The sequence below is a fragment of the Oryctolagus cuniculus genome, chromosome 5 (genome assembly GCF_051225735.1).
Source record: "Oryctolagus cuniculus isolate XC-2025 breed Fujian yellow rabbit chromosome 5, ASM5122573v1, whole genome shotgun sequence".
NCBI lineage: Eukaryota > Metazoa > Chordata > Mammalia > Lagomorpha > Leporidae > Oryctolagus > Oryctolagus cuniculus.
In genome coordinates this window covers 52,848,570-52,875,229 of record NC_142871.1, presented here as the reverse complement: position 1 = coordinate 52,875,229, position 26,660 = coordinate 52,848,570, and the positions used below count along the sequence as shown (strand labels likewise).

Below are 26,660 nucleotides of genomic sequence, written 5' to 3'. Positions count from 1 at the left end.
GCAGCCATTTGGGAAATAATGGAAGATCTCTCTCTCTTTGTCTCTCCCTCTCTATTTTTCTCTGTAACTCAGCCTTTTAAGTAAATAAATAAATCCTTAAAAATAATAAACAAAAACAATAATATTTATACTTCTGAAGATAAATAGAACTATTTTCTATAAATTAATGAAAGCAGTGCCAGCCTCCTAAAAGTCTAACAAAAATAGCTATTTTTAAATTATCCTTAGCTATTATCAGGGCCCACAATGTGGAAAGGACATGGAGAATATCTAAGATCAAATGGCTCAGCAGACTCAGGGATAAACGGACCAGGTACTAGGTGTGTCGAGACAAAAGGGTCTTGATACATGATCAAGATCATTGGTTACAGCAAACTAAAAACTCTGCCTAGAGGCAGAGTTTTAAATTTAAATTTGGTACATCTCATTTGTTAGTCATGCACGAACACTGATCTATAGCCAATGTTATATTCAAATAAATCATTCATCATGCACATATTTTTAACCCAATTGTATAATTAAATTGGTAATATAATTTTAGATTATAAGAAAAGGATGTATATGAAATGTTCCAAACTTGCTTCATTCTCATGGCCTCAGTTTCTCAGTAATTTTTTCATAGCTTCCTGACCAAAAGAATTACCTAACAATTCCAGTATTATAATCTAATAGGTGTGTACACCCTAACAATTTAATAGACATTTTAAATAACACATCAGTTGAAGGACAAAGTCACATACTTATTTTTTTCTTTACATAAAGATTGCTGGATAGTAATGGATCTGTGTGTCTGCTGGGCACTGAACAATTTCTCCAGCCTTAGAATCTGATGGGGCATCTCCATCCTCATTTTTTGTTCCATTTGAGTTTCTCAAGGAACTTGCTTGTTATCATAGCAGTTACCAAAAACAAAAGCACTGTAAAGGTGTGATATCACAGAAAGGATATCTGTGTAGTGTGATCTAATATTTATACCAAGAACTGCCACCAACCAGCAGATCCAGTGGTGATCAATAGATGTCCACCTGCCATGTGTATCCACATGGTTCGTCAGTAATCACCTGATGCTCTTGTCATGAGCTGACAAGGCTACAGAAGCCTCTTGAGTTCACCAACTCTGATCTTATTTAGACAAGGCCATAGTCAAAGTGGAAGTTCTCTCCTCCCTTCAGAGAAAGGTACCTCCTTCTTTGATGGCCCGTTCTTTCCACTGGGATCTCACTCACAGAGATCTTTCATTTAGGTCATTTTTTTTTGCCACAGTATCTTGGCTTTCCATGCCTAAGAAACTCTCATGGGCTTTTTAGCCATATCCGAATGCCTTAAGGGCTGATTCTGAGGCCAGAGTGATGTTTACGGCATTTGCCATTCTATGAGTCTGCTGTGTATCTTGCTTCCCATGTAGGATCATTCTCTCCTTTTTAATTCTATCAATTATTATTTGCAGACATTGGTCTTATTTATGTAATCCTTTTGACACTTAATCCTATCTTTTTGATCAATTATTAACTTAAACTGATCAGTTTAACTAGTAAGATGGCATTGGTACATGCCACCTTGATAGAATTGAATTGGAATCCCTTGGCATGTTTCTAGCTCTACCATTAGGGGTAAGTCCGAGTGAGCATGTGCCGAACTTACATCTCTTCCTTCTCTTATTCCCACTCTTATATTTAACAGGAATCACTTTTCAGTTAAATTTAAACAACTAAAAATAATTGTGTGCTAATTAAAGAGCTCAACCAATGAATACTTTCAGTTCAATAAAACTGTGATGTTCTCTGACATCACATCTGCCCAGGATGTACATTGGTCTCTCACAAAGAGAGAAGAGATTCCATCTACTAAACCTGAGCAGAGAATTTGTTCCTGAACATCAGTTAGGTACCACATTTCCTCAGTTTTGCTTCAAAAGAAGAATCTTGGGGCAGGAATTTGGCACAGCAGTTATAGCTAGACACTGTTTGGGATGTCCACATTCAATACTGGAGTGTCTGAGTTAGTCTTCGCTCTACTTCCAATTCCAGCTGCCTGCTAATACACATCTTGCAGAGCAGCAGGTGGTGGCCTAAGTAGTTGGAACTCTGCCCCCTACATGGGAGACTTGGATGGAGTTCCTAGCTCTCAGATTCAACTAGGCCCAACCCAGTGTGTATTGGGGCAGTGAATCAACAAATAGAAGATCGATAGCTTGCGCTCTCTCTCTCTCTCTCTCTCTCTCTGCTTTCCTTCCATTTTACATCAGTCACTCAATCTAGGACAACAACACATGAACAAGCCAAGCATCTCCAAGTCTACAGAGACCTATTTCCCAAGAGAGAAAACCTCAGGGAATTCAAGACAGATAGGTTTATTTTAAAAAAAAAAAAATTTAAAATAGCTTTGCTCCACATTTGAAATTATTGAATTATATATAACATCGATGTGTATATAACATGTATGTATTCAACCCTACTGAAATGCAGTAGTCTAGATGTTTTAAGATGTGTTTCATTATCCTTACAAAATTCAAGCCTCTAGAGTGGTGTAAATTATCTGGAAATCATCATGTGTGATTCCTTACCTAGTACTTCCTCTTCATAAGCACCTTTGGCACTGCTGCAGCCAACCTCACAGAACTCTCGCTGGGGAAAAACAGGTGGCATGTGAGTCAGTAAAGCCATTGTACTTGTTTTGCTGATAAGCTTCAACTGAATTTTGCACTCTGAATGCCTAATACACAATAGTATCTTTGTATCAGTTATTTCAACTGTATTTCTAATAAAGTTCCCACTTGCTAGTTGGATTAGACCAGCATTCTCTGAACCATTTTCAACTATGTTCCATACTGAAAATAATTTTTAAAAAACTAAATACAAACATGTATATTAAAGAAAAGATTCTTGAAACAATACATGGTTTTTCTTCATTTTTTGGCATTTTTATTGAGATATATTCACATATCATAAAGTCTCAGATAAAGGCATAAATGGTAAAACTACAACACAATCACGATCAATCCTCCTGCTCTCATTCATTTTATAATTATAATACCTGGGACACCAAGCTATTATTTCTCAAGATGATAGTGGAAACCATGGCACAAAACATTTGCTCTACAAAGAGGGACTGTAATTTACAGCTACTAACTCTCCAGTGTTTGATCTGTGCTCCAAAAAGAAGAGGCAATAAATAAGCCCAGGTTTGCTTGGTTAAGGATTAATTTAAGTAGCTGATGCTGGGATCAGGATGATTTAACTGAAAGGTTTAGTGTACTTTTCACATTCTCTTTCCAAACTTACGTAAAACACATTCAACATATTCCTTAACTGCCAAAAATAAACAAACCCAGTTTATTAAATAACATGAGACTATTTTTCATGGAAGAATATTGGGGAAGCAGAAAGGAGTTAATTTGGAAATACAGATTATTTGGATACAGCCAGTTGTGACAACCAGGAGAAATTGTAGCCCTATTTTTCCTGGATATTTTCAGTGGAAATACATAATAAAATTCCTGTCAGAAGTTTAAATGTTTTTGCAAGTGGAGGCAAAGCTATCAACTACCTTTTCCTTTACTCCCTCTTTCTTCCTTTCTCCCTCTCATCTTCCAGATTACTGAGCTGCTAGCCCCACAGTGAAAGCCAAATTTACTCTTCTGCAGGGCTCCGTCAGCTATTGTCTCTCCCATCCACATTTGTTTTCTCCTCAGTATTTAGGCCATCTTTATTGTCCCTCTGACACTAACTTTGGTTTACAAGACTGGCACATAGGTTACTAGTACCTTTCCTAACTTTTTTAACACAAAGAAGATATACTCCACAAACATCCATTTGAACTGCAGCACTATTTCATTCATTCATTCATTCAAGAGTATTTATTGAGTGTATTTCATGTACCAAGTACTATTTCAGGTTCTAAAAATATGTCAGTGAACAAGACAGCAAATTTCCTGTCTTCCTAGAACTTAGATTATGTTAAAAGGGGAACGGACAATAACAGTGACAAATTAAAATTTTTTAAAGTCATAAAATGACAAGTGCTATGAAGAAAATCAAAGAAGTCAAGGGCATAGGGCATGACAAGGCTGGAAAAAGACTCCCTTCCATTAGAATGATCAGCAAGACTGTGTGGAAGTGACCTTCCAGGGAATTATAAGAAGGAACTGGACTTGCAAAGATCTGCTCCAAGCAGAAGCAAAACCAAGGGCAAGAGCCTTGAGGCGGGAATGTGCCTCCTATAAACAAGGAAGAGGGCAAGGCCAGTGACCCACACAAAGAACAGGGAGAGGATCTAAGATGTGGTCAGACAGGGAGGCAGTAGAGTCAACAGACCTTGGCAGTTGGTAATTTTTCCCAAACAGCAACAAAAGAGAATCTAAAAAAAAGTTTTAGGCATGATAAGATCTATGTTTGATCTTGGCCAAAAGCCAAGATGCTATGATAAGCTCTAATTTGTGTTTTTCTCAGGGATAAGCCATCTCACCTACAACTATCATTTTCCCAAGTTCGTTTTGCTAAGCTTTCACTTTTTGCTAAGCTTTCACTTCCAAGACTATTTTCTCCAAGGAATATGAACTGCAAAAATCTCCAGCCTCCTGGTCCAAAACATTGCCGATTAAAGAAAAGAGTTTGATAATATATGTTTCCAGTAGGTGTTTGGCACAGAAGTTAAGATACTGCTTAGAACTCCCTCATCCAAAATTAGAGTGTCAGGGTTTGAGTCCCAGCTCTGTCCATGATTCCAGCTTCCTGCAATAGCACATCCTGAGAGGCAAAAAGTGATGGCTCAGGTACTGGGGTCCCTACCATCCATGTAGAAAACCCAGATGGGGCTCCAGGTCTGTTTTTGGCCTGGCCCAGTCCAGGATGTTGCAGATATTTGGAAATAAACCAGTAGACTAGAGAGATCTCTCTGTCTCTTATTATCTCTCCCTTTCTCTCTCTATTTCAAAAAATAAAAATAAATATCTTTCTTGCATATATTGTGTTTGTTTCTTTATTTAAAGTGTCACATTTGCAAGCACAAAATAACAAAGTATGAATAGAAAGAACAGAATAATAATACAAATTCCAGCACAGAGAGGAAAATTCAGAATCTAAGCACAGGCACCTGGGCAACATAATGATTAACAAGGGGCAAGTATATTACGACCTCCCATCCTGGGCTGCTGAGAGACTTGCTCAATCCTTCCACTTGCACGATCCCCTTAGGGACAGTTCTTTCAGAGTAATTTTTCTTTAATTCCCCCCAAAAGCAGGGTATTTTTATCTCCATGAGGAGAGAACTTCAATTGTCTATTTACATTTGGGGCAACTTTTTCCCTCTGTTTTATCTCTTCTTAGCCAGCCCTCAGCTCCACCTACCACCAAGGAAAATCTATCAGATGGAAAGGAACCACAAACTATTGGAAAAACTCTCTAAGTTTCACTTGTTTGGTTTTTCTTTTTATTCTCTATTCAAAGGGAATTTTTCTGTTTTGCCCAGGGATGATAACTTAGACTCTGAGTAAGGAAAGACCAAAATCCTTTACTTCTTTCTGAAGAAGAGGGGAAAAGCAAGTGAAGCAGAGGACCCAAGAGGACCTTCATGAAGACTGGTATGGCAGCCACACCCAGTAAGGGGTCAGTTACTGTCAAAGACAGAGAAGACTGGGTTTCAAAACGTTGGCAAAGATAAGCTTCCAAGATGGCAGATTAGGGAGGGAGCTTACTGCTCTAGTCTAAGAGAAGATAATTTTTAAAAAGTGAAGAGAGTGCACCCTCAGGGAAGAGTTAAGGAGAAAATGTTAGAGGAAACTCTATGCAAATTATGTGTTACACAGTGAGCCTACATGGAGGGCATGGATTCCCACGACTCAGGACCCCAGCTGCCAAGTGCTTCTGAACCAGCACTGGAGAGTGAGGTGAGACCAGATAGCTGCAGCAGCCCAAGCCACTGGTGATAAAGCTAATGGAAGAGTCTAGAAGTAACCTGGCTTGGAGCCCCATGGGGGGATAGTGAACCTGCCAAACTAGAGGAGAAAAAAAAAAGGAGGGGCTAACAAGCTGATAGAGCAGGTGCCATTTTGGACATATGTAACAGCTGTACCAGCTTCTGTCTGCACCTAGCAACCAGCCAAGTAGAGACTACTGACTCTGATGGGGAGAACTAACAGAGGCTGCATACCTGTGACTGTGGAAGACTTATGTGCTGAGACTGTGAAAAAACTGAGGCTGTGTAGGAAGGGTCATGGTGTGGCTGGGACTTTGGACAATCACTGTGGGAGACTCCACACACCCGGGGCTCCCTGGTTACCTGGTGAAGGACATTGCTGGGGAATCTGAACTTATACTGAGGACTGCACAAATCCTTTGTGAGCTTCTTGTGGCAGAGTGAACAAATATCATATGCACTGGGGCTAAAGCTCAGGCACTGATTTCCTTTAAGGAGAGTTCCTCAGCTGAGTAAAATAAAACTCCCTCAGGGGGTAAAAAAGAGAGCAAGAGAGATTTACCATGCCAAAACTGGGTGCGTCACCTTAGACACACCTTCACCCAGGAGAATGGAACACAACTCCCTAGCCACACCCACTACACTCCTCTAGATATTCACTGAAAGCAGACACTCCAAATATCTATGGAGGCATAGTATAAAGCTAAAAGCCGCTACAGCAAAGAAGAAGGAGAAGGAGGAGGAGGAGAAGGAGGAGAATGAAGAAGAAGAAGAAGAAGAAGAAGAAGAAGAAGAAGAAGAAGAAGAAGAAGAAGAAGAAACCAACGAGTACCTCCACAAATGGCAAATAACAAATGTACCTATGCAAGAATTCAAGAAATAAGAATAAGGAAGACAACATGATGCCTCCAAAAGAACACAACACTTTAATAGTAGATTGTGAAGAAGATGCGATTAAAGAAATGCCAGAAATGGAATTCAAAAAATTGATCATAAGACTACATAGAAGTAATCAGAATAAACTGCATTAACTAATGAAATCCATACACGACATGAAAGGAAATTATTTCAAGAAATTGAAATATTAAAGAGAAATCAAAATGAAATGAAGAATGCAATAGAACAATTTTAAAAATGCAGTGGAAAAGCCTGAACAACAGAATCAGAGAAGCAGAAGAACAAATATTCAACTTAGAAGACAAAGCAAGGGAAATTATACAGTCAGACCAAAAATAAGAAGAGGAAATTAGAAAACTAAAAAAATACTATTGGCAATCTACAGATTACTATCAAATGACCCAACCTAAGGATCCTAGGAATTCTAGAAGGTGTAGAAAGAGAGAAAAGATTACAATGCCTTTTCAGCGAAATAACAGAAAACTTCCCTAATTTGGAGAAAGGAAGGATGTCCAAGTACAATAAGCACATAGAACCACTAATAAGCAAGACCAGAAAAGATCTTCACCACGACACATTTAATCAAACTCACCACAGTAAAACATTAAAAAAAATTCTAAAATGTGCACAAGAGAAATGTCAGACTACTTTCAGAGGATCTCCAATTAGATTCACGGCAGACTTCTCATCAGAAACCCTACAGGTTAGGAGAGAACGGCAAGATATATTCCAAGTCTTAAGAGAAAAAAAAACTGTAAACCCAGAATACTATACCCAGCAAATCTCTCATTTATGAATAAAGGTGAAATAAAGACTTTCCATAACAAACAGAAGTTGAAAGAATTTGTCACCACCCATCCAGCATTGCAAAAGATGCTTAAGGATGTGCTGCACACAAAAACACAGAAACATGTTCATCACTATAAAAGAAAGTAAAGGAAGAAAATCTCTCAGTAAAAGTACAAAAGTAATCCAAAGTAAAAACTAGTAATATTTTTGGAAAACTGGCAGGGAAAAGTCATTATTTATCAATAGTTGTCTTGAATGTGAATGGCCTCAACTCTCCAGTTAAAAGACAGACTGGCTAAATGGAGTAAAAAACAAAACCCATCTATTTGCTGCCTACAAGAAATACATCTCACCAACAAAGATGCACACAGACTGAAAATGAAAGGATAGAAAAAGATAGAAACCAAAAAAATAGAAACCAAAAAAGAGCCGTTGGGCCAGCGCTGTGGCGCAACAGGTTAATGCCCTGGCCTGCATTGCCAACATCCCATATGGCGCCAGTTCCAAACCCAGCTGCTTCGCTTCCAATCCAGCTCTCTGCAATGGCCTGGGAAAGCAGTAGAAGAGAGCCCAAGTCCTTGGGCCCCTGCACCCATGTGGGAGACCCAGAAGCAGTTCCTGGCTCCCAGCTTTGGATCAGCGCAGTTCTGGCCATTGCAGCCATCTGGGGAGTGAACCAGCAGATGGAAGACCACTCTCTCTCTCTCTCTCTCTTTCTCTCTCTCTCTCTCTCTCTGCCTCTCCTCTCTCTGTGTAACTATGACTTTCAAATAAATAAATCTTTAAAATAAAAAAGGGCTGGTATAGCCATCCTAATAGCAGACAAAATAGGATTTAACACAAAAACTGTTAAAAGAGACAAAGAAGAGCACTATGTAATGATTAACATATCAATTAAAAGGAAGATGTCACTAATATAAATGTACATGCACCTAATTACAGGGCACCTGGCTACTAAAGAAATGTTAAGGGATCTAAAGGCAGATACAGACTCTAATACAATACTAATGGGGGGCTTCAATACTCCATTTTCAGCAATGGACAGATCAACCAGACAGAAAATGAGCAAGGATACAATGGAGTTAATCAACACTATGGACCAAATGGACCTAACACATATCTACAGACTTTTCATCCGATAGTTGCAGAATATACATTCTTCTCCCTGTGCTTGTTTCTCTAGAACTGACCACATGCTAGGCCATAAAGCAAGTTTTAGCAAATTCAAAACAATCAAAATTATACCATGCATCTTCTCGGACCACAGTGGAATCAAGCTGTAAATTAGCACCTTAGGAATCTCTAAAACTTACACAAACATATAGAAACTGAACAACATACTCTGAATGAACAGTGGGTCATAGAAGAAATCAAAAGAGAAATCAAAAAATTTCTGGAAACAAATGAAGATGACAATACAACATACCAAAACATATGGGATAAACCAAAAGCAATGTGAGGAAAGTTTATAGCAATTGGTGCCTACATCAAGAAATTGGAAAGGGACCAAATAAATGAGCTATCATGCATCTTAAGGATCTAGATAAACAACAACAAACTAAACCCAAAACTAGTAGGAGAAAAGAAATAATTAAAACTAGAGAAGAAATCAGGAAAACTGAAACCAAAAAAAAATGAAAAAACATACAAAAGAACAGCTAAACGAAGAGCTGGTTTTCTGAAAAAAAATAAATAAATAAACAAAATGACAAACCATTGGCCCAACTAACCAAAAACAAAAGGAGAAAGAAGGCCCAAGTCAAAAAAATTAAAGAAGAAAAAGAAAATTTAATAACAGAAATCACAGAAATAAAATGAATTCTCAGAAATTACTACAAAGAGCTATATGCCAACAAATTGGGAGACCTTGCAGATATGGATAGCTTCCTGGACACATACAATCTACCTGAATTGAGCCCTGAAGACATAGAAAACCTAAGCAGACCCATAACCAAGACAGAAATTAAATCAGTAATAAAGGCTCTCCCAACAAAGAAAAACCCAGGAAAGGATGGATTCACTGCTGAATTCTAACTCAAATTCTTCTCAAACCATTCAGAACAATTGAAAGAGAGGAAATCCTCCCAAATTCTTTCTCTGATGCCAGCATCACCTTAATTCCTAAACCCTGAAAAGACACAATAGAGAAAGAGAACTACAGACCAATTCCCTTGATGAACATAGATGCAAAAATTCTCAACAAAATTCGAGCCAATCCAATCCAAGAACACATCAGAAAAATCATCCACCCAGACCAAGTAGGATTTATCCCTGGTATGAAGGGACAGTTCAGTATTTGCAGATCAACCAATGTGAAACATCACATTAACAATCTGAAGAACAAAAACCATATGATTATCTCAATAGATGCAGAAAAAGAATTTGATAAAAAAAATACCCTTTTATGATGAAAACTCTAAGCAAATTGGGCATAGAAGAAACATTCCTCAACACAATCATGGCAATTTATGAAAAATGCATGGCCAGCATCATATTGAATGGGGGGAAGTTGGAAGATCTTGAACCAGACAAGGATGCCCACTCTCACCATTGCTATTTAATATATTCCTGGAAGTTTTAGCCGGAGCCATTAGGCAAGAAAAAGAAATTAAAGGGATACAAATTGAGAAAGATGAAGTCAAACTATCCCTATTTGCAGATGACATGATTCTATATATAAGGGAAATTTGCAGATGACATGATTCTATATATAAGGGAACTGAAAGACTCCACCAAGAGACTATTGGAACTCATAAAAGAGCTTGGTAAAGTAGCAGGATATAAAATCAATACACAAAAATCAAAAGAATTTGGATACACAGACAATGCCATGGCTGAGAAAGAAATTCTAAGATCAATCCCCTTCACAAAAACAATCAAATACCTTGGAATAAATTTAACCAAGGACATCAAAGATTTCTACTATGAGAATTACAAAACATTAAAGAAATAAATAGAAGAAGATACAAAAAAGTGGAAAAATCTTCCATGCTCATGGATTGGAAGAATCAATATCATCAAAATGTCCATTCTGAAAGCAATTTAAGATTCAATGCAATACCAATCAAAATACCAAGACATTCTTCTCAGATATAGAAAAAAGTTATGCTGAAAATCATATGGAAACATAGGATACTTCAAATATCTAAAGCAATCTTATACAACAAAAACAAAGCCGGAGGCATCACAATACTGGACTTCAAGACATACTACATGGCAGTTATAATCAAAACAGACTGGTACTGGTACAAAAACAGAAGGATAGACCAATGGAACAGAATAGAAATGCCGGAAATCAACCCAAGCATCTACAGCCAACTTATATTTGACCAAGGAGCTAAAAGCCAATCCTTGAAGCAAAGACAGTCTTTTTTGCTGGGAAAACTGGATTTCCTCATGCACAAGTATGAAGCAAGACTCCTATGTTACACCCTACAGAAAAATCTACTCAACATGGATTAAAGATCTAAAACTATAACCTAATAACGTCAAATTATTAGAGAACATTGAAGAAACCCTGCAAAACATTGACACAGGCAAAGAGTTCTTGGGAAAGACCCCAGAGGCATATGGAATCAAAGCCAAAATTAACAAATGGGATTACATCAAATTGAGAAGTTTCTGTACTGCAAAAGAAACAGTCAGGAAAGTGAAGAGGCAAATGACAGGATGGGAGAAATTATTTGCAAACTATGCAACTGATAAAGGATAAATAACCAAAATATAAGAAGAGATCAAGAAATTCCAGAACAAAACAAACAATCCAATTAAGAAATGTGCAAGCTCTGGCCTCAGAATCAGCCCTTAAGGCATTCAGATCTGGCTAAAAAGCCCATGAGAGCATTTCAGGCATGGTAAGCCAAGACATTGTGCCAAAAAATGACCTACATGAAAAATGTCTGTGAGTGAGATTCTGGTGGAAAGAAGGGGCCATCAAAGAAGGAGGTACCTTTCTCTGAAAGAAGAGAACTTCCACTTTGATTATGGCCTTGTCTAAATACTGTCAGAGTTTGTGGACTCAAGAGGCTTCCATAGCCTTGGCAGCTCAGGACAAGAGCTTCGGGTGATCACTGATGTCATAAATAAGAGTGTCAATTGTTAAATCAACAACAGGAGCCACTGTGCACTTGTTCCCCATATAGGACCTCTGTCCTTAAAGTGTTCTACATGAGAATTAACAGTAAAACTAGTCCTCAAACAGTGCTTTATACTTTGTGTGTCTGTGTGGGTGCAAACTGTAGAAATCTTTACTTAGTATAGAGTTGATCTTCTGTATATAAAGATAATTAAATATGAATCTTAATAAAGAATGGGATGTGAAAGGGAGTAGGAGATGGAATAGTTTGGGGGTGAGAGGGTGGGTATGGGGGGGAAGAACCACTAAAATCCAAAAGTTGTACTTATGAAATTTATATTTATTAAATAAAAGCTTTCTATAAAAAAAGAAATGTACAAAGGACTTAAACACATTTTTCTCTAGAGGAAATCCAAATGGCCAAGAGACACATGAAAAAACATTCAGGGTCACTAGCCAAATGCAAATCAAAACCACAGTGAGGTTAGACTTCACCCCAGTTAGAATGGTTTTCATACAGAAATCAGCAAACAGCAAATGCTGCCGAGGATGTGGGGGAAAAGGTACCCTAATCCACTGTTTCTGGAATGTAAACTGGTAAAACCACTATGGAAGACAGTATGGAGATACCTCAGAAATCTGAATGTAGACCTACCATACAACTCAGCCATCCCACTCTTGAGAACTTAGCGAAGGGAAATAAAATCAGTAAATAGAAGAGTTATCTGCACCCCCATGTTTGTTGCAGCTCAATTTACCATAGCTAAGACATGGAATCAAAATAAATGCCCATCAACTGAAAACTGAATAAAGAAATTATGTGATATGTACACTATGGAATACTACCCAGTGGTAAAAAAAAAATGAAATCCGGTCATTTGCAAAAAAATAGATGAACCTGGAAAACATCGTACTTAGTGAAATAAGCCAGTTCCAAAGGTACAAATACCATATGTTCTTCCTGATCTGTGAGAACTAATAGAACACCTAAAATGAAATCTGTAGAAATGAAATTGACACTTGAAGAAAGGATGACTTGAGTGGCCCTTGTCTTGACTGTCCAGAAACACTTTTGGGTTTTGTTTTTTTTTTGTTTTTTTGGTTTTGGTTTTTGTTTCTTTTTTTCTTCATAATACTTGTTGAACTCCTTACTTAACATGGAGTTAATCATATGTGTATAAAGTCAACTGAAAATAGATCTCAGTAAAAAATAAGAGTGGAGGCCGGCGCCGTGGCGCACTTGGCTAATCCTCCACCTGCAGCACCAGCACCCCGGGTTCTAGTCCCAGTTGCTCCTCTTCCAGTCCAGCTCTCTGCTGTGGCCCAGGAGGGCAGAGGAGAATGGCCCAAGTGCTTGGGCCCTGCACCCTCATGGGAGACCGGGAGGAAGTACCCAGCTCCTGGCTTCGGATCAGTGCCGCACCAGCCGTAGCAGCCATTAGGGGAGTGAACCAATGGAAGGAGACCTTTCTCTCTGTCTCTCTCTCACTGTCTATAACTCTCTCTCTCTCACTGTCTAACTCTGCCTGGCAAAAAATAATAATAATAATAATTAATAAGAGTGGAAGAGAGGGACGAGGAAGTTTGTAACTGTAAAGCTGTATAGTTCTGCATACATTCCTATAGACGTACTTCTCTTTTTTTTTTTTTTTTTTTGACAGGCAGAGTGGACAGTGAGAGAGAGAGACAGAGAGAAAGGTCTTCCTTTGCCGCTAGTTCACCCTCCAATGGCCGCCGCGGCCGGCGCGCAGTGGCCGGTGCACCGCGCTGATCTGATGGCAGGAGCCAGGTACTTATCCTGGTCTCCCAAGGGGTGCAGGGCCCAAGCACCTGGGCCATCCTCCACTGTACTTCCCTGGCCACAGCAGAGAGCTGGCCTGGAAGAGGGGCAACCGGAACAGAATCCGGCGCCCCGACAGGGACTAGAATCCGGTGTGTAGACTTACTTCTAAGGGTACAGTTTAAAAACTTGCCATGGGACCCCAAATCCCATTAAACTGGATGGTAAAATGTCATCTGTTAAAATGATCATATTAAGTGTCAAAGTGAATGTATAGATAGGATTAAGTGATAAAATGATCATACAGGGGGCAGGCGCTGTGGCATAGCAGGTAAAGCCGCCACTTGTTGTGTCAGCATCCCATATGGGTGCTAGTTCGAGTTCCAGCTGGTCCACTTCCAATCCAGCTCACAGCTCTCTGACATGGCCTCAGAAAGCAGTAGAAAATGGCTCAAGTGCTTGGGCCCCTGCAACCTGCATGGGAGACCTGGAAGAAGCTCCTGGCTTCTGGCTTCGGATTGGCTAAGCTCTGGATATTGTGATCCTCTGGGGAGTGAACCAGCAGATGGAAAATATCTCTCTCTCTCTCTGTCTCTCTCTCTCTCTGCCTCTCTGTAACTCTGCTTTGAAATAAATAAATAAATATTTTAAAAATAAATAAATAAAGTGATCACACAAATAGGATCAAATGTCTGGTAATAATAGATAGAATTAAAAAGGAGAGAATGTTCCAACATGTGAAACCATCCACTCAGCAGACTCATAGAATGACAATCACTTTAAGTAGCACTTTGATCTCAGAATCAGCTCTTGAGGCATCCTGTTCTGGCTGCAAAGCCCATGAGAGCATTTCAGGCATGGAAAGCCAAGACACCATGTTAAAAAATGTTCTACATGAAGGATCTCTGTGAGAAGGACCTCAAAAGAAAGAAGTAGCCATCAAATAAGGATGTACTTTTCTCTGAAGGGAGGAGAGAACTACTACTTTGCTTATGGCCTTGTCTAACAGACAGAGTTTGTGGATTCAAAAGAATTCCATAGCCTAGGCAGTTCACGTCAAGAGCCTCATGGTCACTGATGTCATACAGAAGAGTGTTAATTGTTAAATTAACAACAAGAACTGTGTGGGGAAGGGGCAGTGACTTGGTGGCGACTGGGCGTGTGTCTTGCTGTGTGTGCAGGGGTGAGCATTGCTGAAATACTAACAGCCTTTCATTTAGTCATGGCATGAGTGGCCTAACCAGAAAAATGATGGAGTGAAGATGAAAGCTTGCCAGGTTCTGTATCTATTTTTCATCAGGTGTTGTAAAATTTGTGCATGGCCTTTTTTGTTATTGCTTATAATTGGGAGAGGAAATAAAACCCCTCCACTTTCCTAACCAATCTTTGCAGAGGCACATCGTTGGGGAGTAAAATCTGCCTGGCCTAACCTATTAGAGAGATCTGTCCTTGAAAATATGCACCCTCCTTGCAGTCCTCGTGTGGAGGAGTCGCCTTGTTGTATTCTAGTAATTCACTGTGCATTATAAAAAACCAGTGCTGTCATTCAATTGTGTACTTTTGTAAATCATTTTTGTGACTTTAATAAAATAGTGAACTTGCTGGCTGCAAAAAAAAATTAACAACAAGAGTCACTGTGCACTAATTTCCCATGCAGGACCTCTGAGCTCAATGAGTTGTATTATGAGAGTTAACCATAAAACTTGTTCTCAAACATTTTGTGTGTGTGTGTGTGTGCAAATTGTTAAAATCTTCACTTAGTATAGAGTTGTTCCTCTGTGTACAAAGTTAATTGAAAATGAATCTTAATGGATAATGGGGCTGGGAAGGGGAGAGGGAGGAGGTGGAGGGGTGGGAGTCTGGGTGAGAGGGCGGGTATAGTGGGAAGAATAACTATATTCCTAACGTTGTACTTATGAAATTTGTGTTCATTATATAATAGGTTACTTTGGGGAAAAATGTTGGCAAAGCATTTGTTGAATAAAAATGAAAATTGCAATTACTGGGTTCTCTTTTAATGTATTTAATGATACGCTATCCTTAGTACACTCTGTCATTAAATGCAGTAAAAGAAAAAAAAAAAACAGGATGCAGAGGTATTGCTGCTTGTGACCTTCCTTTCTCTCCTTTTTCATCTCCACCTCCCCCCTCCCAGGAATTATCACCTTTCAAACCAGATTAGCATAATACACAGTCAGCTCTCCATATCTGCAAGTTCTATATCTGCAAATTCAATCAATCCAGGATCAAAAATATTTTTAAATTACATCTGTCCTGAATGTATATGGACTTTTTCTTCATTATTTCTTAAACAATCTGAATACTTCAAAAAGTTCATGAATGAACTGGTGCTGTGGCACAGAGAATTAAAACATGGCCTGCAATGCCAGCATCCCACATGGACACTGGTTCCTGTGCCAGCTGCTCCACTTCTGATGTACCCGGGGAAAACAGCAGAAGATGGCCCAAGTGCTTGGGCCCTTCACCCAAGTGGGACACCCAGACTAAGCTGCTGGCTCTTGACTGTGGCCTGGCCCAAACCCTGCCATTGTGGCCACTTTGGAAGTGAACCAGCAGATGGAAGATTATATCTCTGTCTCTTTTTCTGTATCTTTCCCTCTCTCTCCATGACTCTGCCTTTCAATAAACAAAAATTTCATGGAAAATGAAATTAAAAAATAAATTTACTCTGATGCAAAAGAGAGGCATGTCTCAGCCCTGATAATACATTTCCTCATCTATATTTCATTAGTTTTTTAAAGACCAGAGATACACATGTGGAGTGAGGTCATCTTTTTTGTAAGTGATTGCAACTTACCTCAGAAACCGTGGCATAAGTTTCATTCTACATAGAAAAAGAAAAAGGAAAGCAAAACTATTTAAAATCCTGGAAGTTGCAAATAATTTTAATGACACTTAACTGTACATGTCTTTACCATTTCTTGCCCCACTTTTGACAAACAAGCAACAAAAATACAAATTAGAGAGGACCCAGAGCTGTATCAGGCAGATGAATTTACAAGCAGCTCTAAACATTATGTTGTCTACATCACCAGGAAAAGAAGAAAGCATGATATCTACCGAAATCCCCAGTCACCCAGGAAGGCATCTGTGATAGACCAGGGGAGAGAATGAACCAACGCCTGCAGGTGCCCAGGGGTGGAAGAGCTGAAATGAAAGCTGCCCACACTGGCTGCTCCAGCCATACTGTCTCCTGTGCTGATCCCCCAGCAATAAATAGTGCTTCCCAATCATTCCCTTAGCAGGTGTTGGCCTGGCACTGTGTTCAACACAGGTGATTCAGTCTGAAAAAAATGGAGAGTATCTTGCCTGATGGAGCTTACCTGTTTGAGTAAAGACATTAAACACATAGGCAGACAAATAGTTATTTAACTTGGTATTTGTGATGAGTGTACACCAGTACAAAGTCCAAATAGCATAGATTGTTCCTATTGGTAAGTGCCATTCTACAAGGCACATGGCTGTAAACTTGGGAGTGGCATTAAGGAACTCCTATAAAGTACTCTGCAAAGGGCTGGGCATCAGGTACAGCAGGTTAAGCCATGCCTTTGACCCTGGCAATTCCTAAGGGAGCCACCCCTATGGAAGCCAGTTCGAGTCCTGGCTGCTCCACTTCTGATCCAGCTCTCTGTTAATGTTCTTTGAAGATAGTCCAAGTGCTTGGGCCCCTGCCACCCACATGAGAAACCTGTCTGAAGTTCCAGACTCCTGGCTTCGGCCTGGCCCAGCCCAGGGCCACTGAAGCCATTTGGGGAGTGAATAAGAAGGTGAAAGATTTTTCTGTCTCTCCTCTCTCTCTCTCTGTAACTCTGCCTTTCAAGTAAATAAAATAAATCTTTAAAAAAAAAAAAAAAAAAGAAAGAGGCCGGCGCGCCGCGGCTCACTAGGCTAATCCTCCGCCTTGCGGTGTCGGGTTCTAGTCCCTGTCGGAGCACTGGATTCTGTCCCGGTTGCCCCTCTTCCAGGCCAGCTCTCTGCTGTGGCCAGGGAGTGCAGTGGAGGATGGCCCAAGTGCTTGGGCCCTGCACCCCATGGGAGACCAGGAGAAGTACCTGGCTCCTGCCACCGGATCAGCGCGGTGCGCCGGCGGCAACGCGCTGGCCGCAACGCGCCGGCCGCGGTGGCCATTGGAGGGTGAACCAACGGCAAAAGGAAGACCTTTCTCGCTCTCTCTCTCATTGTCCACTCTGCCTGCCAAAAAATAAAATAAAATAAATAAAAAGAAAGAAAGAAAAAGAGCTGGGGCCAGCACTGTGGTGTAGTAGGTTAAGAATCTGCCTGCAGTGCTGGCATTTCATATGGGCACCAGTTCGTGTCTCGGCTGCTCCTCTTCCAATCCAGCTCTCAGCTCTGGCCTGGGAAAGCAGTAGATGGCCCAAGTGCTTGGACCCCTGCATCCATGTGGGGGGTCTGAAAGAAGCTCCTGGCTCCTGGCTTCAGATCAGCTCAGCTCCAGCCATTGAAGCCATTTGGGGAGTGATTCAGAGGATGGAAGAACTTTCTCTCTGTCTCTCCCTCTCTCCGTGTGTGTAACTCTACCTCTCAAATAAATAAAGTCCTTAAAAAAAAAAAAGAGGCCTTTGAGGATATGTTATAAAAGAGAAGACAAGTGTCAAAATTTAAATCTGACTTGATCAATCTGAACAAAGGAACATACATTTGACATTTTTGTTTATGTAAAAGCAGAGAGAGAGAGAGAGAGATACTGAGAGAGTATATATAGAGATAGAGAGAGACAAAGAGAGAGCTCCCATCATCTGGTTCACTTCCCTAATGTCCACAACAGCCAGAGCTGGGAACTTAACTGTTACACAAAATGCCTGTCCTATACCCCACTTTGATTTATTTTATTTACTTGAAAGGCAGACAGAGCAACAGAAAAAGACAGACAGAGGTCTCCCATGTGCTGGTTCACTTCCCAACAAGCCCACAACAGTCAGAGCTGACTCAAGCCGAAATCAGGAGCCTGGAACTCAATCCAGATCTCATATGAGTGGCAAGGACTCAATGACTTAGACCTGCCAATTAGTTTTAACTTGGAATGGAGAACAAATCAGAGACTCGAACCCAGGTACTCAGGGATGGGATGTGGGCATCCCAAGTGGAGTAACCCACATGTCTGTGACCTCTGAATTAGACTGCCACTAAATTTCCTGCAAAGAAACTTTGAACATGACATAGGGTTCTGCTATCCAGTGTGGTCTGGGGACCAACAACATCTCACCACCCAGAAGTTTGTTACAAGTACAGAGTCTCAGGCCCCACTCAAGACCTAATGAATCAGAACCTGCATTTTCACAAGATCCCAGACAATTGCACATTAAAATTTGAGAAGCACAGAACTAGGAAACTTAATAAATACCTAATATTCTATTAAAAGGCCATTTACTTTTGGAACAACTGGGCACCGCAAGGTTCCATGGTTTGCATCAACCTTCCCTGGTTTCCTATTGCATTAATAATGTTGGTCTCAGTTTCTTTTCCATTACTAATTACTCAAGCTGTGGTATTTTTTCTTTAGGGTCTAGCAAATTAGTTGAACCAATGGAAATGGGAATCCTTAGGTAACTTGTCTTTGGCAGAAACACCAGTACCAAAACAAAAATAAAGGGAGTAGCGGGTAAAGCCACCACCTGTAGTGCCAGCATCCCATATGGGTGCCAGTTCGAGTCCTGGCTGCTCTGCTTCCAGTCCAGCTCTCTGCTATGGCCTGGAATAGCAGCGGAAGATAGCCCAAGTCCTTGGGCCTCTGCACCCATATGGGAGATCTCCTAGCTCCTGGCTTCAGACAGGCACAGCTCTGGCCGTTGCAGCCAACTGGGCAGTGAACCAGTGGATGGAAGACCTCTCTCACTCTCTCTCTCTCTCTCTCTCTCTCTCTCTCCTTCTCTTTCTGTATAACACTGACTTTCAAATAAATCAATAAATCTTTAAAAAAAGAAATATAATTAGTACTTACACACTTTAAAGCACAGTTTTCCTGATCTGCAGAGTTCCAAAAATGACATCCTTGGATACACTGCAAGATAGTAATACATTGGTGAAAGAAGAAATGTGACTTTATTATCCCCCCAAAATGTAATATAGTAACAAAAAATCACCTGCAGTTTTATTACTGGTTTACTATTCTCTTACTGTTCATTTAATATCTGCATGTTCTTTTTTAAACTTTCTTTTTTATTTGTTTGAAAGGCAGAGAGAGTAAGGCCAGCATTGTGGCACAGCAGGTTGGGCTGCTACTAGCAATGCTGACATCCCATATTAAGTGTCAGTTCAAGTCTCAGATACTCTGCTTCCAATCCAGCTTTTTGCTAATGCGCCTGGAAGATAGCAGAGGATGGCCCAAGTGCTTAGCCACTGCCAGGATGCCAGGATGAAGTTCCTGGCCATTTAGGGAGTGAATCAGTAAATAGAAATCTCTCTGTCTCTCTGTCTCCCCACCCCCATCACTTTACCTTTCAAATAAACAAATAACACTGGGGGTGGGGGAGGGACAATAATAAAGGCAGAGAGAGAGAAAGAGACAGAGAGAGATCTCCCATTGGTTGGTTAACTCCCCAAATGGTTAACTCCACAAAAGCTAGGGCTGGATCAGGCTGAAGCCAGAAGCCTGGAACTCATTCAAGTCTTCCATACGAGAGGCAGGGACCCAATCCTTGAGCCATCACCTGCTGCCTTTCAGCATGCCCGTTAGCAGTAAGCTGGAATCAGAGGCGGAGCCAGGATTTGAACAGAGGAACCCAGAAATGGGAATTTTGGTGTCCCCGGCAGTGTCAGCTGCTACACCACACATCCACCTCTCACCTGGTGCTTTAGAAACAGAAACCTAAGAACAAGGCTGAGACCTCCAAAGGATCTTTGAGATCTTTTGCAGGGTTATCTTCTCTGCCAAGTTGGTTGTGGTTCACTGCAGAAGCGCAGGGCTGCTGGACAGAGTCAATCCTGGAGTGGGAGGGCTAGAACCCAGAGAATTCCCAATCTTCAGGAAACACACTGTCCTGTCTGGGTGATGGACCACAAGGTAAAGTCCAGGACAACATGGCATTAACAATATCCTCACACAACAAGTGAAACTCAGATCTGGGGAATCATCTCATCAAAATCTAACTAGGAAGATAGTTTGGGAAGTCTGCCGCCTTCTAGCACAATTCAGCCCACCCCAGCCTGTAAGTTCCCCAAGGCTGCCCTCACCTCCTACTGGGCAGATTCCACACTTTCCTCCTTACCCTACCTGGTTTGTCTGTGTCGCTCCCCCTCTTCGTGGAGGAACGACACAGGACCCTGCGCTGTTCTTTCGTCTGCTCGGCCCTCCCCGGGTTTGCTGCTGGTTCTTCCCGGGTTGGCTACTATCCCTTCCACCTCCGTGGAAGGGCGGTTCCCCCTGGCCACATTCCCCACTTCCGCAGGGGAGCGGCACACCACCGGCCGGCTCGTCTCAGGGGCTGCACAGGTGTTCCCTCAGATGTTCCCCTTAGATGTTCCTCATAGATGTTCCTGGTGCATGCCGTCTCTCTCCTCCTTTATAGTCCTCCTCCGCCAATCCCAACTCGGCTGCCCACACGCCGAGCACGCCGCTCTCCTCCAATCAGGAGCAGCTCCTGCAGCTTGTCAAGTTGGTGAGAGGCAGCTGGGTAGAAGCTGTTTACTCCTCTCCCAGTGCCATATTGTGGGAGAGCAGATGCATAGAATAAGTCTTAATTCCAGTAACTCAGTCTAGTCCGGATTGCTCCCCACAGTCTGTGCCTACGACTGTGTAAGCCATGCCTTGCCCATGCCACAGTGACATCTGGACCTCTTGACTTTCTTCCCAGTTCCTATCCTTTTTTCTTTGCTCTAAAGCCTAGGGGCCAGCACTGTGGCACAGCAGGTTAAAGCCCTGGCCAGTAGCACCAGTATCCGATATGGACACCAGTTTGAGTCCCGGCTGCTCCACTTCTGATGCACCCATGTGGGAGATCCAGAAGAGGCTCTTGGCTTCAGATCATCTCAGCTCTGGCCATTGAGGCCATTTGGGAAGTGAACCAGTGGATGGAAGACCTCTCTCTGTGTCTACCTCTGTGACTCTTTCAAATAAATAAAATGAACCTTTAAAATAAAAATCTCTAAGGTCTAGCATGGTGACTGGTTCATACTTATACCTTGAGTCACTAAACACTTGTAGAATAAATGTATCATGTACAGAAAAGTAATACAACCATAAAATGTCACTGTTAGAGGAAACATTGGAGGATATCTAGCCCCACCCATTCAGATACACAGTAAAATCAGTTCTCAAAAATACCGAGTAATCTGCCCAAGACCACACAGGCATGTCGAATCAAAATTATGAACTTAAATTAGTCCTGTGCTATTTCTGCTTCCCACTTCATTTTTAAATAATTATATAAATCATGCTTTTCCCTGTTTTTGATTAAGCTTCTTCTAAAAGGGACAAATGAAATTTTCACGTAGCAATCATTCTTGTTGTAATAAAACCTGACCATCAGCCTCCTTTTTTCAATATAAACACTGCAGATTTCTTGACAGTGGTTGCAATTACTCACCAGCTCACTCAGATTGTATGGTGTGCCAATATCAAGCTGCCGACCCTGAAATGAAGAAGAAAGCAGTAAACACCGGCTGTCAATATTGGCTTCAGCGTAATCATCACATCTTTTTTTTTTAAGCTTCCTGGACTAGTGTTGCCTCCTCATGTTTTCTAACTGTAAAGTAAGGAGCCAAATGTCATCAAGTTATTAAATCCATCAGAAAACCAGACAAAATGCTTGTACAAATTACAGATGTAATGCTGTAAGAATTCTGCAGACATTACAGAGCTAGACTCTGTACGGCAGCTATAAGAGTGGTTAAGAACAAAGGAAAGTCTCACAAGGTTAAACAAACCCGTGGCTTTAGTCAGTCAATCAAGGCAAAGCATTCCTGGGTTAGACTATGAGTTCAGTTTTCTTTTGTAAAGTTACTCATTAAGAACAGGGAGGGAAACACAAATTCAGAATGTCATATATAATAAAATATACAAGTACTCTATTTCTCACATATTCACAAATTTTAAGAACTTTACTGTGCTGAGGAAAGTGAAAGAAATGGGAAAAAATTTTGCTCATTCTCTCCAGGTTCATTACTTGCTTATCCTCCTTCCTAAACAAGAGGGTTTACAAAGGATAGCAATTCCGACCTTTAATAGTCAGTGAACTGCCCATATAGTGTCATATGGATGTGATCTAATTTTCACAGATCATGTGCTCCTCTGATTGGAAAACTCAGTGAATATTTCTAATAACTGTGGTTGGTGATGATCAGAACCTCCCCCTTAAAGACTTGCTGAACTTGAACCACTGAATTGAAGAAGGGATTAATACAGCAAGGGACACAGCGTCTGTCCTTGGCTGACCCATTACTCCAACCAAGATAAATTCCCAGAGACAGCAGAAAATCCAAAGCAAGGTCAGGAGGTGTTTTAAGCACCCTCTGTGGCCTCTGCACACCCCATGCTTTCAGAGGGGAGAGAGAAGACTTTCCATGACCAAGCTCATCACACCCTCTCCTTCATTCCATCCATTTTGCTCTTCACTCTATACCTAGTACCTAGAACAATGCCTGATGGGTGAAATAAATATATATTGGAAGAATAATCCCATAAATTTACAGTAGTCTTCCACTTTGGAATGCTCCAGAATTCCTTAGAAGCATCAATCAATGATCTGGCACTATAGGGGTTTACATAAGAAATAATCAGGAGTATGAATCAAAGAACTAATGTTTTCTTTTCTGAAATTCCCATATAATATGTGACTGAAGTTTCCTCTAAACTCCATTCCCAAACCACTTATATTTGTAAGGAAAGGCAAAGCATGCTTAAATGGCTTTGTTTTTTGGTAATAAGGAGTAAGAACTATATATTTTAGATTAATTTTATGCAACTAAGTGCTTAATAGTACTCTGCTTACATGACTTTCTTCAAAATGAAGCTGTGACCTCCCTTCACATGATTAAATCAGTTGTGCAAAATCAGATGGAAGATAATGAGTTCATAATAGAATTTTTTACTATCTCTTCAAAACTCTGTTAGCTCATAAAAGCAAAAATTCTAGGCAGTTTATGCGTCCCACGCTAAATAGGACAACAGAGAGGTTTCTTGCTGTCCATAAAGTCACATTGTAACAGTCATGACTCCTGCTGTTGGATTTCTGAAGATTAAATTAAGCCTATCAAGTGGTCCTGGGAAAAGTAGCCTCAGAGTCAAATCTATGGGTTTCTGATGAAGCTGATTCTGCAAACAACCTTCCCTAATCTCTACTCATTCTCCACTCTCCTCCTGTACAACCTTACAAACTAACATGTGTTGAATTATTCCTATGTTCCAGTCATTCTTAAAAGGTGTTCTACTCTAAAATTCATTCAATCACCTCAACAATCCTATAAAATAGGCATCATTATTAGCTCCATTTTTTAGATGAGGCATGGGGAAGTTAACTGCCCATGTCAGGATTTGAAGAAGGTGGAGAGATTCCCTCCAGAGCCTGTGCCCTTAATTGAGTTCACATTTTCATTTAGGCCTTTAGGATCCCCACCTATCTACCTAAGCTCCATTGGTCTCTTCATAGGTAAAACCCAATCTAAGGTATTAGAATCTCATAACCTAAAACCTGGTTCTTGGCACCAGCTTTCAAATCTGACCCATCTCAACCAAAATCAATCTTATTCTTTATTTCCTATTCTAATAAATAGGGGAGAGCAGAATGATCTTTTTTTTGTCCCACATACCAGGATAATACTGGCTCCTAGTGTATTATTTTTTTAATTACCTGTGCAGTCTAAAGTTAGCATTCTCACAGTGAGTGTTGGGCACTCACATCCCATATTGGAGCACCTGGCTTCAGGTCCCAAGCTCTACTTCTGATCCCCACTCCCTAAGAATGTGCATGCAGGAAGGCAGCAAGTTATGGTCCAAGGACTTGGATCTCTGCCTCCCACATAGGGAACCTGGGTTGAATTCCAGCTTCCTAGCTTTGGCTTGGCCCAAACTCACCACTGTTTCAAGCATTTGGGAAAGGAATCAGCAATGGAAGATCTTTCTTTGTCTGTCTGCCTGCCATTCAAATAAAATGAAAATAAATAAAAATTTTAAAATATATAAGTTTAGTATTGTCATCTGACACTTAAGTAATATTTCATTCATAGGGTTCTGTGAGTATCCAATTAAATATGTATTAACTTTTTCAGCTTTATTTATTTATTTGAAGGGCAGAGTTACAGAGAGAGAGAGAGATCTTCCATCCACTTGTTCACTCCCCAAATGGTTGCAATGACTGGGGCTGGACCAGGCTGACGCCAGGAGCCAGGAGCCACTTACAGGTCTCTCAGGGTTGCAGAGTCCCAGGCACTTGAGTCATCTTCCACTGCTTTTCCAGGTACATTAACAGGGAGCTGGATCAGAAGTTGGGCAGCAGATTTTCAAACCTGCACCCATACGGGATACTGGTGTTGCCAGTTGTTTTATGCACTATGCCACAACACTAGGACTCATCTAATGTATTAATTATTATAGTACAGTGCAGGCACTTAGAAATCTATAGTATTATGTGCAAACTTGTAGACAGTATTTTGCAGGCATACTTTTGGTTAGTTATGTAATGATCTCAGTTAAACTTCTTGATATATAGAGTTACAAGTATATTTTCCCTTTTAAATTTAATTTTTATTTTTTAAAATTTTTATTTAAGGTATACAAATTTAATGTATTTCATATATACAGAGTCAGGAACATAGTGATACTTCCTACCCTGCCCTTCCTCCTGCCCATGCTCCCACCCTTCTTCCTCCTCCCTCTCCTATTCCCATTCTTATTTTTTACAAAGATCTGTTTTCAGTTCACTTATACTCACAAAATTAACCCCACACTAAGTAAAGAGTTCAACAAACAGCGTGAAGAAAAAAAAAAAAACTGCTTCTCAAGAGTCAAGACAGGGCTGTTAAAAATCATCACATCTCAAAGTGTCAATTTCATTCCTAAAGATTACCTTTTAGGTATTCTATTAGTTACCACAGATAAGGGAGAACATATTGTATTTATTGACTCGTCATTTTCTGGAAATCTATCAGTTTACCTGCCAACCAACAACACAGAAATGAAAATGCCACTTACTTAAATCATAAATTTTTTATCTTTGCCAATATGATAAGAAATAGGAAATTAAGTTTTAATTTGCAATTTTCTGGTTGCTATGAAGTTAAATATCACCCACTCTTCAATCATCTGTATATTTTTAAATGGCTATTCATGTTCTAAACTTATTTTACATGCCTTTATGTAAAGTAGAGTTGATAAAATTTTATCACAAGTAACAATTTTTTCAACTATGAGGGTTTGTTTTTATTGTGTTCTGTTTATTGTCATAACAGCTTAAGTTTCCAAGTATGAGGAGTTATCAAATAGTCTAGGAAATGCGTATTATGAAAAACTACATGAGTTTCAAAAATTTTTAACACCAAAGCAAACATATCTTTTAATTCCATATTCCCATAAGCTTTTGGAAGTCCCTATGTTATCAAATTTCTTTAAGGGAGTCCAGATTTTTAAATCAGAATACATAAAGCAGTCAGACTCCAAGATCATAGAAACATTCACCCCTAATTTCTTCCAGTATTCATATGGGACAAACTCTTGCTTCATTTTGTTTTTTGGTGTTTGTTTATATTTATTTTTTTAATTTTTATTTAATGAATATAAATTTCCAAAGTACAGCTTATGAATTACAATGGCTTCCCCCCCATAACGTCCCTCCCACCCGCAACAGTCTAATTTCCCACTCCCTCTCCCCTTCCATTCACATCAAGATTCATTTTCAATTCTCTTTATATACAGAAGATCAGTTTAGCATACATTAAGTAAGGATTTCAACAGTTTGCTCCCACACAGAAACATAAAGTGAAAAATACTGCTTGAGTACTAGTTATAGCATTAAATCTCAATGTACAGCACACTAAGGACAAAGATCCTACATGAGGAGTAAGTGCACAGTGACTCCTGTTGTTGACTTAACAAATTGACACTCTTGTTTACGGCATCAGTAATCACCCTAGGCTCTTGTCATGAGCTGCCAAGGCTATGGAAGCCCCCTGAGTTCACCGACTCTGATCATATTTAGACAAGGCCATGGTCAAAGTGGAAGTTCTCTCCTCCCT

General features: G+C 40.3%; 1 protein-coding gene across 7 annotated transcripts in view; it reads right to left on the bottom strand.

The window, feature by feature from the left end:
• Window positions 1-26,660, bottom strand: part of ROS1 (ROS proto-oncogene 1, receptor tyrosine kinase) — a 168,288-nt gene that overhangs the window by 137,218 nt on the left and 4,410 nt on the right. For all 7 annotated transcript variants that reach the window (XR_016234524.1, XM_089333731.1, XM_089333732.1 and 4 more), the window contains exons 2-5: window positions 22,019-22,063; window positions 19,435-19,494; window positions 16,273-16,299; window positions 2,564-2,624 (exon numbers count right to left, since the gene is read on the bottom strand). Coding sequence is in view for 6 of the 7 variants with exons in the window: in XM_089333731.1 (XP_089189857.1) it covers window positions 2,564-2,624; window positions 16,273-16,299; window positions 19,435-19,494; window positions 22,019-22,063 (193 nt within the window). In the remaining variant the exon portion in view is untranslated. The remainder of the gene's footprint in view (window positions 1-2,563; window positions 2,625-16,272; window positions 16,300-19,434; window positions 19,495-22,018; window positions 22,064-26,660) is intronic.